Source organism: Tursiops truncatus, chromosome 7 (assembly GCF_011762595.2).
Source record: "Tursiops truncatus isolate mTurTru1 chromosome 7, mTurTru1.mat.Y, whole genome shotgun sequence".
NCBI classification, from domain to species: Eukaryota; Metazoa; Chordata; class Mammalia; order Artiodactyla; family Delphinidae; genus Tursiops; species Tursiops truncatus.
In genome coordinates, this window is record NC_047040.1 from 69,647,990 (window position 1) to 69,664,670 (window position 16,681).

The 16,681-nt window shown below is 37.2% G+C and overlaps 1 protein-coding gene across 3 annotated transcripts in view; it reads right to left on the minus strand.

Moving 5' to 3' along the window:
- The window catches only part of SLC4A10 (solute carrier family 4 member 10), a 224,765-nt gene that overhangs the window by 85,254 nt on the left and 122,830 nt on the right, over positions 1-16,681 (minus strand). For all 3 annotated transcript variants that reach the window (XM_033860084.2, XM_073807645.1, XM_033860093.2), the window contains 4 exons: positions 9,145-9,245; positions 6,001-6,175; positions 5,279-5,412; positions 4,632-4,877 (listed from right to left, as the gene is read on the minus strand). In XM_033860084.2, the coding sequence (XP_033715975.1) occupies positions 4,632-4,877; positions 5,279-5,412; positions 6,001-6,175; positions 9,145-9,245 (656 nt within the window). The remainder of the gene's footprint in view (positions 1-4,631; positions 4,878-5,278; positions 5,413-6,000; positions 6,176-9,144; positions 9,246-16,681) is intronic.

Consider the following 16,681-nt stretch of genomic DNA (forward strand, 5'->3'; position numbering starts at 1 on the left):
TTCCTCATGAACTCACTCTAGGAGGGGAACACACAATAAATTAGACTAATAGAGGTATCACTCTACATAAGCAAAATACCATGTGCTGATGAGGATGCAGAGCGATAGGAACACTCATTCATTGATGGTGGGAGTGCAAAATGGTACAACCATGTTGGAATTTTCTTATAAAGTTAAAATATAGACTTTTCATATAACCCAGCAATCCTGTTTCTAGGTATTTACCCAAGAGAAAATGAAAACGTAGGCCAAGTAAAGACCTGCATGTGAAGCAATATAGCTCCAAAGTAGCAACAACCCAAACATCTATCAACTTGTGGTTGGATAGACAATTTGTGGTACATCCATACAGTGGAACACTGACCAACAATAAAAAGGAATAAATTGATGCATGCAACAAAATGAGTAAATCTCAAAAGCATATGATAAGTGAAAGAAGCCAGACACCAAAGGCTATACACTCTATGATTCCATTTATGTGACATTCTAAAAAAGGCAAAACTTTAGAGACAGAAATCACATCAGTGTCAGGGGTTGGGGGTTGGGGTGAGAGAGAGACTGCGAAGGGCCGTGAGGAAATACTTTGGGAAATATTGTATATTCCAATTATAGTGTTATTCATTTGTTGAAACTCATTTGAGGGTACACTTAAAAGAGGCATATTTTATTGTATGTAAATAATACTTCAATAAATCTTACTTTTAAAAAGATAAATAAATTATATAATATTTTAGATTAAAAAAAGGAAGAGAGAGAAGAGAGTTGAAATTTTAGATGGAAAGTCCTCAAACAGGTGATTTTGAAGATAGTGAAGGAACAAGCCACATAGATATCTGGAGAAGGGCATTCTAGGCAAAAAGAACAGCAAGTATGAAGGCTGAAGGGCAAGGAGATTAGCGTGGGTGCAGCAGAAGAGGAAGTAGAAGACAAGGTAAGACAGGCAGTGAGGAACAGCTCATACAACATCTTTGAAGGTAATGGGAAGTCATCAGTGGGCTTTGAGAAGCAGAGTGACATGATCTGATGGGTTTTAAGAGAATAATTCTGGTTGCTTCATAGAAAACAGTCTGTGGAAGGGAAGGGTAGTAGAATCAGGGACACCATTTGGAGGGCAATTGTCATAATTTAGACAAGAGATTATAGAGGTAGAGAGGGTGCTAAAAAGTTTTCAAATTCTATATAGAGAGCCATTCGATTTGCTCGGAAATCTGGTGTGTGGGAAATTTTGAAAGAACACAATTCAGCCCACAACACCCAGGGATATGATTTCAGAATGAGTAGGACCATCTCTCTTATTCCCTAAAAACCTGCTTTTATAATTGAAAAAAATTCTGCCTTCCTTCTTTTAGATAACAAAATGAAAATTCTGGAAGAAATAAAATTAGCTTCCTACTAATCATCTTTAGAGCAAGTTTTGATATATCGAAAAGACCCCAGGTACCCACGTAAAGAAGAGATGAGCTACACAGAGGAATGAGTGGAAGCTGGACACAGACTTCACTGAGACCAGCAATGAGCATTCACTTATGAGAACATATTTTCTTACCCTTCACATAATATTTGCACAGTACTTATTTATAAAAACAGGGGTTTTTTGGGTGGTATATAAAAACTATTTTGCCTGCAACTGAGAGCTCTAACTAAGGAATGGTTTTATGAAGTAAACTTCTTTCCCCAGAGTTGTATATATTCTTTTCTCAATCTTTTCCTATTTGTTAAATAATAAATGTAAAGTGCATAAGCTGAACACCTTATATTATCAAGAATTGCATTTATAAATAGAAAAATATGCTAAGCTAACTGAATTTTACTAGTTCTACAAATATCTAGGAGGAATAGTGTTCAGAACAATTAGGATATTAATTTCCATAGTTAAAGGGAAGTGCTTCTTTCTCCAAAACAAATTAACAGCAATGTCTCTAAGCATTTATTTAGCATGACTAATACTACAAAGTATGTAGTGGTGACACTTAAAATACCTAGCAAAGTAGAAATGAATGAATGAATAATGAATGTAGCAATAGTTTACATGAACGAGAATAATTTGCTTAAAATTTCCCAACAGAAGTGGCAGATACTCTGAGTCAAATTATCATATACAAAGTGCCAACACTGACATTACACTAATCTGATAAAGAATTCATGGCAATGTGCCCAAAAGGTGAGATAAAGTTGAGTGGCAGAACAAAGTCACACCCTCTAATAAAGAAAACATAACATTAAGAAAAGTGGGTTCTACTCTTCATTATGCTTTATTTGATTATTGGTAAGTTATAAATCATTAACTTGTTCTATAAAATAGAACTTATCTGCTCCATAGGATTTCATTAAATATAAAGTGACCATAAAAGGACTTTGAAAAGAAAAATTGTTATATGAAAAGAAAAATTGTTTTTTTTTAAAATTTTTTTTTTTTTTTGCGGTACGCAGGCCTCTCACCGCTGTGGCCTCTCCCGTTGCAGAGCACAGGCTCTGGACGCGCAGGCTCAGCGGCCACGGCTCACATTCCCAGCCGCTCCGCGGCATATGGGATCCTCCCGGACACGGGGCACGAACCCGTGTTCCCTGCATTGGCAGGCGGACTCTCAACCACTGCACCACCAGGGAAGCCCCTTAGTGAATTCATTTTAACTGATGTTTAGAGACTGAAATTGCTAGATAGTTGCTAGAGCAATCATTCACCACTTTCTATAGTTATTTATTATACCTACATGCATTTATTATTCACCATCTTTTTCATTTATAATGGGTTTTAAGGACATAAAAATCCAGTGGAGTTTTTGGAAGAATACTTTATGATGAATACTTGATTATAAAACCCTCCTGCCTATTTAAGCTTTGTCTGCTTTTCTCTGATTGTATATGTATCAGTGGTTGAGAAACAGTACTTTAAAGAAATTTTAAAATTACAGCAGTAACTTCAGTTACTGAGAATTACATCAGGGTCATAAAGCCTGAGTCTAATTTCTTGTTTCACCACTAGCTATATAACTTTGGACAAATATTTCAAAGCATTAATAAATTCCTTACATCCAAGTCTGTGCCATTCCCTCCATCTAAACCACTCTCCATCTCTATTCCTCAGCACCTAATTCCTACTGATTTTTTGGTCTTCTATGCCACTTCCTCCAGGAAGTCTTCTCTGAACCTGAAATCTGGGTTAGGTGCTCTTCTGATGTAGTACCATAGTATTCTGGACCAATCCTTTAACACAGCACTTATTCCATTGTGTTGTCTGTTTGTCTACATTTCCTACTAAACTGGAAGCTCACTGAGAACAGAATATTGTTCATGATTTCCCTAGCACCAAGCACAGTGCCTGGCATGTAGTAGGTTTGAAAATTCAAGCAGAGGTAATTGCATATCCTCGCAAAGATACCCAAATTAGGTGACACTGCTCTCTTTTCAACTAAAGATAAATGAAAAGGCATGTATCAATGTTACATCTCATTCTGATCAAATTGTTCTTCCCATCTGCCTGCTTTCTGAGTGTCCCTGACACCTCCTTCATCTGCACTTGAATCCTGTTCACAACACCCTCACCATTTACTTTTATTGGGGAAGTTATTTTATATCCCACTCTGATTTTTTTTTGTTCTAAAACAGGGATGCACTGTTAAACCTATCTCTAATTACCGAGAAAAATTCAAAGTACTAAAAGTCGTCTTATTTTCAACTCTATATCATTACATCATTCTTAACAAGACTATAATATTGCACTGTTTTGGCCTAATTTCAACAACTTCAACTTCTAATATTAAATAAAGATGATAAATCTTCAAAGGAAGATTTTGAGGGCCTATCTGAGCAGTTTATAAGAAGAGCATTGGTAGTTAATGCAGAGGTTATAATGCCAGGTTGATGCCTGGTAAAGAACATATTGTTTCAAATATTCACTGTTTAAAATGTATATATAATTACAACAAAAAAATCCTAAAATTAAATCAAAGAAGAGTAACATAATGTTCACATATACTCTGCAAATACAGCCTTAGAGAAATCCCAAACTGCTGACATACTAAACTAGAACGTGTAATAGGTACAATCCCATCTTTAATCTTAAACTGTAATATCACCCTCAACAGGCAATATGTGAGTACTTTTATCATAAATGTCATAGGTTCCAAAAGCAAAAATACATTTCAATTCAGTGATATTTTGTTTAAGACTTTATCATATTTTCAAACATCAAACTATGCAATTTAGCCCCAATGAGTCTCTTTTATCTCACTGCTTTAAATCTGAAATCTTATCTTTCACTACTCTGTTCTTTGGATTACATTACATGGAAAAGGTCCTAAAGGAAGAGCAAAATCAAAAATATTTTGAAAAAAAAATCTCTGTATAGTAAAATTGATCTTGGTTCATTATCTACTTAATAGGGAATGCTCGACGAATAAAACTTCAAAAAGTTATTCTTGGCAAAGATGTTATAATGAAAACTCAAGTATTCAGATGAGCAGCTGATTAGATGACTCTTAAAATCCTGTTCAACTCTGAGAGACCGGGATTTAGGTCACGAATCAATTTAAGGAACTCTATCTGCTGAGTAAGTTCCTCGTATTTCTTATAACAATAGCAATATTGGTAGAAAGAAAAGCCCCACAGCCAACGGGGGAAATGGTACTTACGAATATTGTGTCAGCAGTTCCAAATCATTATGCATGTTGATTGGATATGCTTCACTGAGTTCAAACAACTTCTCCAGGGCCTCATAAATGAAAATGATGCAAATAAGAGAAGCAAAAGCTTCTTCAGTAAACCGGGTGATATAGCAGACAAGGGAGCTTGCATCAGTGGCCACAAGTATGATACACAGGGTTGCAGTCCAAAGTCCAATACTAGCTCTTAAAGATAGGTAGGACAGCCCATATTCTCTAGGAGGGGGAAAAGAACAGTGGAAAGAAGGTCATTTAACAGCTTGCCACCATTTTAAGTAGATGGAAGTAAGTCTAATTCAGGAAGTGAAAGTAAATAAGCTTCACATCCCATGAGTATCTAAACTCAAGACTTTGTCTAAAGGGAACACCTAAGGGTACAAAACTCAAAGAGGTTTCTCAGTGCTTAGAGCTGAATATAATGTTTTATAAATAATACATAACAATATACATCAATATTTTACTGTTCCTTTATTTCCATGGAGAGACAAAAATGGCAAACTGAATCAAATCAGCAGCTTCTACCTCTCCCAGCAGATCTCCAAATGTGATGTTGGAAGAAGATTAAATACAGTAGAGAAATAGAAAGGGGCTGAGGGCCAAAAGTATATAACACTTACTTGCAAAATTTAAACAAAATCTTTTCAAACACCAAAACTGGTCCTGTACTGCCTAATATGGTAAGAGGCTGTCCACCAAAGAGAGAATAGGCTATCCCAGTCATGGACGCTCCAAAGAGAGATTCGATTGCACTCTGTGTAGAGATATAAATGATTCCATTATCTAAGCTGTGCAGGCTGCGATTATAACCGGGGAGAAAATATGTAAAATACATGGGTCTTTTTTCCCTTTGCTATGAAGGGCCTAGCAACCTTGGGCAGGAGGTGGGGTAGGAGGATAAAAAAAAGGCGGCAGGCGGTCAGCAGACTGTGAATGGTAGTGGACAGGGATATGTCCTCTCCCCCTTCCTTATCTCACTTTTCTTTTGCTTACTAAAAGTTTACATGTATTCATAATAAATGTCTGGCAGAAGCATGGCCTATATAAATAGGAAAATGGACCTCTTATGAGACAAGAACCAGAGGCTAAAGCTAGCCTAGGACTGGGGGGCCAGGGATGAGATCAGAACCCTGTGTAAGATAAGAATTAGTTGTTCTGAGATATTCCACTCCCTGATTACCAGTTCCATTAGTCATCTAGGAAATTCGTATGAACTTTGTCTGCCAGACCATACATCAAATCTCTCCTCATAAAGGAAACCAAAATTAAATGCAGACTCATCTAACTATGAATCGTAAAAGCTGATTAAGTTTCAAAGTTCAGAGAAAAGCATGATACATACTATTCGCCCTTCAGTTGCTTCTCCTAGCAGTCCTCCAAATGTGATGACGGGAGACATACACGCGCAGTAGAGAAACAGAAAAGATGCTAAGCACTGCAAGCTGAAAGCATCTCTGAAGTCACTCCAGAAGTATGGAGCTTTTCTTTTGATATCTAAAATAAGTCCCCCAAAAATCCTAAGACAGGGGGGAAAACACAATAGTGACATACAAACATAAAAATCACATAAATCAAAATGCTCATTTGCTTTGTTGCCAGGTCACAGTACAGGTTTTCCATCAGAAGAGATGAGACCCATATTAACATGCTAGGTTTTACTATGATGATCTACAGGAATGGCTTTGTACCACTATGTCACTTCAATCCCTAACCAAATATTGTGTCAACAGCCAAAAAAATCCTAGGTTCTCTCAAACAAGGTTCACAGCTGTTCATCAATCAAAATTCAAATAATGAGAGTTAAGGATTACTCTAATCTCTGTGCCATTTTACAATAACCTATTCCTAAAATCAGGCCTACCATCCTCAATCATTGGCAATATCTTCTAATTGTTTACATTCCATTTAGTGTAGCAGAGAGTGAAGGAGGGAAGGTAAACTGATTTTTGTACAGTCCAATAGTGAACATCAACTTAGAGAGAAAAAGTGGCATATAACCATGGCTCCAGTTACCCACTCTCTTTGTGAAAAAAAACCCTTGCCAAATAATACTCCAGACAGGCACTTAAATGACCTTATGGATGACAATACTTCGTAGAGAGACATAAGTTCCAGAGTTGTTTTCATTTTTAGGAAACTAAGACAGGGACCTTACAATAAGCAACCTAGATAAATGTACTTTTGATCCACTATTGTCTAAACATATTCAAACATCTATCATTCACAAGACAATAATGACCTTATTTGGGAAAAATGCATATGTTCTAAATATATCCAAAAACCACATTAAAGCATTTGAAGGATTATTTTTTTTGGGGGGGTGGGGAAGAGAGAAGCATTAAATTGTGAAACATTGCCTAAAATCTGAGGACTGGAACTTTCTAATCTGTTAGGAATGAGAGCATTAAACAGCTATTCTCATTCTTTGAACATTTAATAACAATATGCAGATTTAACATTTGACTACCAAAAGCTCTTTGTGTTCTATGGGATAAAGATGTCATATTAAAATGAATAAGGCTGTGATTAAGTTCCTACATGGAGGTTAAAAAAAACCTATTATGTTCAACATACTGCCAGTATGCTAAATATACTTGGTTTATGGAAAAATATTAAAGTCTTGTTATTTATTTTCTAAATAGGAATATAATCTGGCAATCTAAGAATCACCTCAAAAATGATTGTTCTCTTGAGAAATAAATTCTGATTTGCCTTGAAAGATGTACCTCTTCAGAATAAATTCTATTATTTTTAATTGCCCTAATATAGGCACAATAGTAACATATTAGTAACTATCTTACTGTTATGTGAGTGATAGAATCATTATGTTTTTCTAGTGATTGTTTCCATCAGAGGGATGTGGAGTAGGAGAGGTTGAGAAGGATGAAATTTCAATTGAAAAAAAAGGACATTTAAAATTCAGAGAAGCTTGCAAAGAACCTGTGAAATTCACACACGCAAAGATCATCTTAGGTTAGATTCCTTTACCTGTGTTTAGTAAAACACATACATAATTTTTATTTGGGGGATCATTTCTGAATGATTTGTTAACTTGCCAAAGTCACAATTCAGAACAGATTTAATCTACGAGTCTATTTATTCATTCAGTTATGATTTCTACCCCACCTAATCCCCAAAAGAATTTGAGGTGGTTATGAACTATTACTTAGTAGTTAATATTTATAGGTTTGATAGTACTTTCTATTAGACCACTCTTTTCTAATTAATTACTTATTAGGGTATACATTAGTCTAAATAGCTGTTATATTACTGTGTCATAAACGTGCTTTTAGCAGCATAAATCTAAATCCGGAAGTGGGAGGTCATTGCAGAGAACAGTGCAAGAGCAGCCCAGATGTGCACCAGCAACTCCAGGAGAGCAGATGAGTAATGGATACTTCAAGTCATGTCAGCAACAGAATCTGTGGAAGAACTCTGGAGAAGCGAAGATACCGGATATTGGTGACCTGGGAGGATTTAGGAAGCAGTAAGGAAAAGTGAACTTTGAAAAAAATCTAAGCTATGTGGCATGTTACACCTGAGAGAGAGAGAAAAAAAAAAACAACAGAAATAAAAAGACAGCATTTGAAAATATGAAAGTAAATAGAAGGAGTAACAATGTTTCTAGTACAGGGAAAAGGAAAAAATTGTTTGAACCATCTCAAATTAGGTACGGGAGCCTGAGGAAGACATCTCCTCAGAGACAAAACATAGATAAAGGGAAAGAACGCAGGAGAATTAAAATGCACAGAGTTGTCAGGAACTGGAAAGTCATCTTAGAGGACACAGTGAAAGCAGTACAGGAAATGGCCCTGAGGGGAGAGGAGCACCAATCCTGCAAAGCCTCTGCAATTGCCTTCAATTATAATGGAGGCTGTGTGCACACATTCCCTGAAGAGAGACCCACCCAAAGGTTCTGATTTTCTGCTCACACATTTCTTGGAGAGAGACAAGCTGTCAAAACACCATAAAGAATCATTTTAAGAAATAAATGGAAGCTTTCATCTCTTCAAAGATGTGTGATTAGAAATATAAATCATATAACTCTTTCAAATTACTACCGTAAAAATAAAAAATACTATTATATACATCCTACTTGCATGTAATGCGACAGGGTCTATAAGACTGAGTTCTTGGTATTTATTTTCATTTCCATCCTGAGCTTGAAGTTTTCAACAGGCTCTTTTGGAAAAGGCAACTGACAGTTTTCTTATTCATTCTAAGAATCTGTGAATGTGTTTTAATGCATAGCAATACGAAAGACTAGGTATATTAAAATGGAATGGTGTATTCACTGTTCTGGTTTAATAATAATGACAATCATTAGTAACTACAGAGAAATCAAATTAATTGGCATATTCATCCCCCAAAGAGTAGGTATCCAAAGTATAAAAACAAATTAGTTCTCAAAACAGCAATTCCCGACACACAAAAAAGGTATATATCATTCGGTCTTTGAAGTCCCATACAAGGGCTTTTCACTAACCTTCCAGTTCGCTGGAGTTCAGGTCCACTATGTCCTCCGTGGGGCTCGGCTTCCCCATGAGCTGCTGTTCCATTTGGTACAGCAGGAATCTTCCTCTTCTCCTGCGGGAAGTTTTTTTGTTTTGTTTTTGTTTTTGAATTTCAGGTGCTAGTTGTAAATAACAAAAACAATTTTTTTTTCCCTTGAGGCAATAATATGCAGAGTGGCTAAGAACCCGGGCTCTGTTACTTGTTTGTTATATGACCTCTAGAAAGTTATCTAGCCACCTAAAGCCTAAGTTCCCTCCTCCTTTTACTGGTGATAATAACAGTACCTATCAGTGTGGTTGAGAGAATGAAATAAGGTGATGAATATTAATTCATTCTTTCAACTAATTATTGAGTGCCTAGTGTGTGCCATTCATTTTTATGGGATGCTATAGATGTAAAGGTGAGCAAGAAAAAGCATTATGTTAGTGGAGACAAACAACAAACTTACAATGTCAGGTAGAGATAGAGATACAAAGAAAATAAAGTAAGAAATGGGGACAGAGCGAGACCAGGTTTAAGATAGGTCGAGGTGAAGAGGTGTTAGTGGTGTTATATCCCTGGCCTAGTTCAACTGTTCAATAAGCATTAACTGTTATCATTAGCTATTTTTAAAATATATTTCCCTCTCTGATCCTGGCTCAGATCCTCCTACCCAAGCTTCTTTCCAACACAAAGCGATCCAAAAGACTATTGCAAAAGGAAGCTTCTAATTGAGCCAATGACAAATTAACTGAGGTTATGTAAGTGCTGTTTCCCCATAGGTCTATTCCGCCCACTTTTGTCAGTGACAGAGAGTTTAAAAAATCAGAAAATCGGGCTTCCCTGGTGGCGCAGTGGTTGAGAGTCCGCCTGCTGATGCAGGGGACACGGGTTCGTGCCCCGGTCTGGGAAGATCCCACATGCCGCGGAGCGGCTGGGCTCGTGAGCCATGGCCGCTCAGCCTGCGCGTCTGGAGCCTGTGCTCCGCAACGGGGGAGGCTGCAGCAGTGAGAGGCCCTCTACCGTGCAAAAAAAAAAAAAAAAAATCAGAAAATCCTACCTACTGGTGATCTTGGAGCACCCCAATGTGTTCAAAAGTGCTTAAAAGGACAATAAATATTTTTTTTTTTTTTTTTGCGGTACACGGGCCTCTCACTGTTGTGGCCTCTCCCGTTGTGGAGCAACAGGCTGCGGACGCGCAGGCTCAGCGGCCATGGCTCACGGGCCCAGCCGCTCCGCGGCATGTGGGATATTCCCGGACTGGAGCACGAACCCGTGTCCCCTGCATCGGCAGGCGGACTCTCAACCACTGCGCCACCAGGGAAGCCCAAAAGTGCTTTAAAGGACAATAAAAAAATTTTTAATGGTGAAATTAAACTTTTTACTTGACTGCCATTCCAAAATAGTGTAAACATGTAAACATGTTCTTTGTGTTTAGTGTAAACGTGAACAAGTGTGAATTATCAAATGGTCTTATTACAATGGGACATTTAGATAAAATGGTACAGATTTAAAACATGACAAAAAATACATTTTGAAACGCACAAAATATAGGAAAGTTCATTGCTTAATATTTTGCAATTTCCTGGGTATATAAATAGATACAATGAATTGAAGTTCAAAGATAAAAGAGAGTATGTCCGTCAACTGGTGAAGGAATGGCCTTTACAGGTAAATTAACTATCATTCAACAGTAAAGGGCTGTGATAGTGGCCCTCAGTACTCTCAATACCCAATAATCACCTAGGGAGAGATTTCTTAGCAAGCCTCGGAAGGCAAGTGATATTTGTTCTTCTGGGGAATTATCTCTGACTGCATAAATTAATTCATTGTTTTACAGTGGGAAGAGCTATACACTGATAAGGCAAGTGATAAACCATGAAAGATATTTGTCATTCTAAAGTAACAATTTCTCAAGGAGTGGTCATCTTCTAGTAAGGCAAAAAGGTTTTTGAAAAAAGAATTGTGTATGTATAGTACCAATGAATATTCCGAGGAAAATATAGGAAATTTTTGTTTGTTTGTTTCTCAGACTTTTTTTTTTTTTTTTTTGGCCAAGTCACGCAGCCTGAAGGATCTTAGTTCACCGACCAGGGATCGAACCCGGGCATGGCAGTGAATGTGCCGAGTCCTAACAACTGTACTGCTAGGGAAGTCCCCAGACATTTTAAGTAAAATCAATAGGTGAGTAGATATTTGACTAGGCAAATTAAACAATTTATTAATTCAGTCAACAAACACTTATTGGGAGGCAATTTGTGTCAGGTTCTAGGCTGCACCACTGTATACCTGGGGACAAATCAGGCCTGTGGAGCTTATGTTCTAATGGGGAAGGCAAACAGTAAACAAGTAAAAATGTAAGTAAATTAATTCTATAGTGTGTTAAAAAGATTAAAAACCAGGGAGAGTTTGGGATTAAAATATATACACTACTATATATAAAATGGATAACCAACAAGGACCCACTGTATAGCACAGGGAACTATACTCAATATCTTGTAATAACCTATAATGGAAAAGAATCTAAAAAAGAATATATATATATATATATGTGTGTGTGTGTGTGTGTGTGTGTATATAAATAACTGAATCACTTTGTTATACATCTGAAACTAACACAAGTTTGAAATCAACTATATTTCAATAAAAATTAAAAATAGGGCTTCCCTGGTGGTGCAGTGGTTAAGAATCCGCCTGCCAATGCAGGGGACACAGTTTCGAGCTCTGGTCCTGGAAGATCCCATATGCCGCGGAGCAACTAAGCCCGTGAGCCACAACTATTGAGCCTGCGCTCTAGAGCCCACGAACCACAACTACTGAAGCCCGCGTGCCTAGAGCCCGTGCTCCGCAACAAGAGAAGCCACCGCAATGTGAAGCCTGTGCACTGCAACGAAGAGTAGCCCCCACTCGCCGCAACAAGAGAAAGCCTGAGTGCAGCAACAAAGACCCAACGCAGCCAAAAATAAATAAAACATAAATAAATTTTTTAAAAAGATGTCTTAAAAAAATTTTTTTAATAAATAAGTAAATAAATAAATAAAATTTGTTTCCAAGTTTCTTCTGATATCGCCAACGTGAATTATTAGAAAGAAACGTTGAACAGATCTGCTTCTTCCTTTTGGGGATTGAGAAAGGTTTGGTGGATTTAATAAGATCCTTGAGATGTCCATATTCATGTAGCATTATGTACATGCCAGATTCTAGAGAGAGATATGATATCAAATGGTTTTTTTCAAATGCAGAATATATAATAAAGAAAAAATAAAGAAATAAAAACTATGGAAAAGTAAAAATTTAGAGCAGACTAAGGCGGGGGTGTGAGGTATAGGGAGGAGGAACTGGGAATTACAAATGGAGTGTCATTTGAGAAAAACTTGAGGGAGTCAAGAGAATTAGCCATAGAATAACTGGGGAACAGCCAGGCAAAGAACAGCCAGTGGGATAGACTTAAGGCAGGAGTGTGGCTGCAGGGTTTGAAGAACAAGGAGGCGGGAGGCCAAGGAGAGGAGTGAGCAAGAAAGAGACAGGAGACGACTGAGAGGTAAAGGGAAGCCAGACTCTATAGGTTTAGTAGAACATGGTAAGTATTTGGCTTTTATTCTCAATGAAATGAGGTGCTTTTGCAGGATTTTAAGGAAAGGAGTAGCATGACCTAACACTTTGGCTGCTGTGTTGAGAACAGATTCTAGGGGCCAAGGGTAGAAACAAGGAGACTGGTTAGGAGGCTATTTCAGTAATCCAGGAGAAAGATGGTGGTAGCTTGAACTAGGGGGGTGGCAGTGGCAACAGCGAGAAATCGTATAATTCTGGATAAATATTGAAGGCAATGCCAAGAGTATTTCCTGGCAGAATTAAAGTCAGGTATAAGAGAGAAGAATAAAAGTTTCTGTTTTGGTCAATTGTAAGTATGGAGTTAACACTTATTGAGACGGGAAGGTACAGATGGAACAGATTTTGAGAAAAGATCAGAGTTTCTTATATTCTTCAGGAAACATTATATTGCCTTTTATAATATAAATGCAAAGATGTATATAGGTACAGAAATAATGCAATCTATAATTCAGTTCCAACTTTGGCATGTTGAATTTTAGATATCTAAAAGACACCCAAGTAGAGACACAAGATAGGCATTTGGATAAGTAACTTGCAAGTGCAAGGTGAAAAATAAATTTGGGAGAGGATTTAAAGCTATAAGATTGGATGATATTACCAAGAGAATGAGTGTAGAGGAGAGAAGACCACTAAGGACTGAGCCCTGCATCACTTCAATATAAAGAAATCAGAGAGAAGAGGGGCAACCAGCAAATGAAACTGAGGAGTCACCAGTGAGGTATAAAGAAAACCAAGAGTGTGGGGTTTCAGGAGTCAAAGAAAAGAAAATATATCAAGGAAAAGGGAGTCATCAATTCTGTCAAAGGCTGCTGATTGATAGGCTAAATAAAATATAGACTGAAAATTGACCTTGGAATTTAGCATTGTGAAGGTCTTTGGCGACCTTCATGTAAGTAAATTTTAGTAAAGTGATGGGGGCAAATGCCCTATGGAGGTAGGTTCAAGAGAGAATTGAAGGATAAAAAAGAATGAAATCTTGCCATTTGCAACAACATGCACGGACCTAGAGGATATTATGGTAAGTGAAATAAGTCACACAAAGACAAATACTCATACAATCTCATTGATATGTGGAATCTAGAAAACAAAGCAAACAAACAAACAAAACAAAAACAGGCATAGACACAGAGAACAATGGGTGGTTGCCAGAGGGGAGGAGGTGTGGGGATGGGTGAAATAGGTGAAGGGAATTAAGAGGTACAAACTTCTAGTTAGAAAGTAAATAGGTCATGGGGATGTATTACACAGCATAAGAATGTTGTCAATAACACTGTAATAATTTTATATGGGGACAGATAGTTATTAGACTTACTGTGGTGATCACTTCATAATATATTTAAATATCGAATCACTATGTTGTATATTGAAACTAACGTAATATTGTACTTCAACTATATTTCAATTAAAAAATGAGAGAATTGGAGGAGAGGAATTGGAGGCAGATAGTACAGAGAACTTTTCTGTTGCATTGGGTTATAGAAGGGAACAAAGAAATGGATGAGTAGCTGGCAGTGATAGTGGCATTGAGAATTCTTTTTTTAAGATTTACAAATTAACAATGTTGTTTGCTAATAAAAATGATATAATACAGAACAAAAGACCTGATGATATAGGGGAGAAAGAGGAGGATTGGGAAGTAATGTTTTTGAGTAGGTGTGAAGAGATGGGATCTACTGCACAGATAGAAGGCTGACTTTGGATAATTCATCAATAGTGATATATGGGAAGGCAGAGAATGTAGGTGCTGGCAGTAGACAAATATGGTTTTGGGAATCTACAGAAGTTCTCTTTTGATTATTTTAATTTTCTTAGGGAAGTAGGAAGCAAGTCAACATCTGAAAGTCAGAAAGCATGTGCTGAAGGTTTGAGGAGAGAAAACAGGTGTGAGATAATAATGTAGAGAATGGATTGAACTTGGGAAGTAGAGTATAATGAACTTGTAATATAAAGGGCCTACCTGAGGTATGTGGTCATGAATTATATGAGATTAGTCAATGTAGTTGTATGTTTTCCTTCAGCCACTCTCAGCTGCATCAATGGAGGTATAGACCAAAGAAATGAACTCACACAGTGTTGTGGTTTTGACAAGCAAGTAAATGGCATGAGAGAAAAGCAAGGAAGTTGAGGGTATACACAAGGGAGTGATTATAATGACTGACACAATGTTCTAACAGTATTTTCAAGGGTATCCCTTGAGGTGACTGTTTATTCTTCTCTTAACTGCAAGTAAAAAGTATTTAAAAATACTGTGATTTGCACATTCTGGAAGAATAAAAACCATGGAGGTTATCCCATGGAGGAAAATATTATTTGAATGAATAGAAGTCAGAGTGCTTAATTTATTTCAATTCATTTTAATCAAAGAAAACATAGTTTCATAGTATCTATTATTCAATTCCAACATACATTTAAAAAATACTAATGTAAAGAAACACAGAGTGTATCTAATTCAAACTCATTATATAAAATTGTGTTGTCTAGCATTATAGTAACTAACTACACATGGCTATTTAAATTTAAGTTAATTAAAATTAAAAATTCAGTTCCTCAGTTGCAGTAGCCAAATTTCTAGTGCTCAGGAGTGGCTTGGCTTATTAGATAGCATAGATATAGAACATTTCTATCATTGCAGAAAGTTCTGTTGGACACACTGATATAGAACACCAGTACAGAAAGGTTATGGCATCTGTTTAAGATCATACAAATAGATAATAGCAGAACCCAGGTGCCTTGATTCTTAATTCAATGTTCTTTCTACTACTGCCTCTCAATACCCAGAATCCAACAATTAATCCTGGTTTTAAAGTCTCATAAAATTAATTTTGAAAATACAAAGCTCCCATGCCTCCACTTGCCTCAGAAACATCATTTCTCAAAGGGAAGGTGCTTCAAAAATGCTTGACTTTAGGGCTTCCGTAGTGGTGCAGTGGTAAAGAATCTGCCTGCCAATGCAGGGGACAGGGGTTCAAGCCCTGGTCCAGGAAGATCCCACATGCCGCGGAGCGACTAAGCCCATGCGCCACAACTACTGAGCCTGTGAGCCACAACTACTGAGCCCATGTGCCACAACTACTGAAGTCCACGTGTCTAGAGCCCATGCTCTGCAACAAGATAAGCCACCGCAATGAGAAGCCAGCGCACCGCAACGAAGAGTAGCCCCTGCTTGCCGCAACTAGAGAAAGCCCGCACGCAGCAATGAAGACCCAACGCAGCCAAAAATAAAATAAATAAATTTTTTAAAAAATGCTTGACTTTAGTTTTAATGTTTGAAAAGCAAATTGGTGTTAACAAGTGAATTTTAAGGTCTCATATTCAACATATTAGTATTTTCACTAAATTTTTCCAAATAACATCAATTAAAGAGATTCTTTCTTATTACTTCAAGAAGCATTATACTGCCTTTGCTAATACTGTAAGTGCAAAGGTGTATGCAAGTACAAAAATAAGACCATTTAAACTGTTAAAATTACTCTTTAAGCAACTTACTTTATTTTAGTAGTAGATCAACTGAAATGGTTAAGTAGTACACCTGCTCATTTACCCACCTCTGGCTAACCAGAAAAGCTTCTATGTCTAGAGCTGGGTCAATTAGGCCATCTGTTGCTTCAACTAAGGCAGCACAGTCAACTACTAAGGCAGCTGAACTCCACAGGGACAAGAGCCAAAGGCAAGGCTTGGGTAGATGACAGCAGAGAGAGTTGGAGGAGGCAGATTCAACAGGAATAGAGATGGCAATATGAGTGGGCTTAAGACATTTGGCCACCACTCTCAACAAAGACATGCCTGCAATAAGAATCTCACCCCGAACAACAGCAATGGTCTTTATTTCTATCTTTCTGCATTGTATAACAAGTAAAATGCACATTCGATTTTTATAGGGAGAATTTTTACAATTTTCACACCATATGCCCACACAA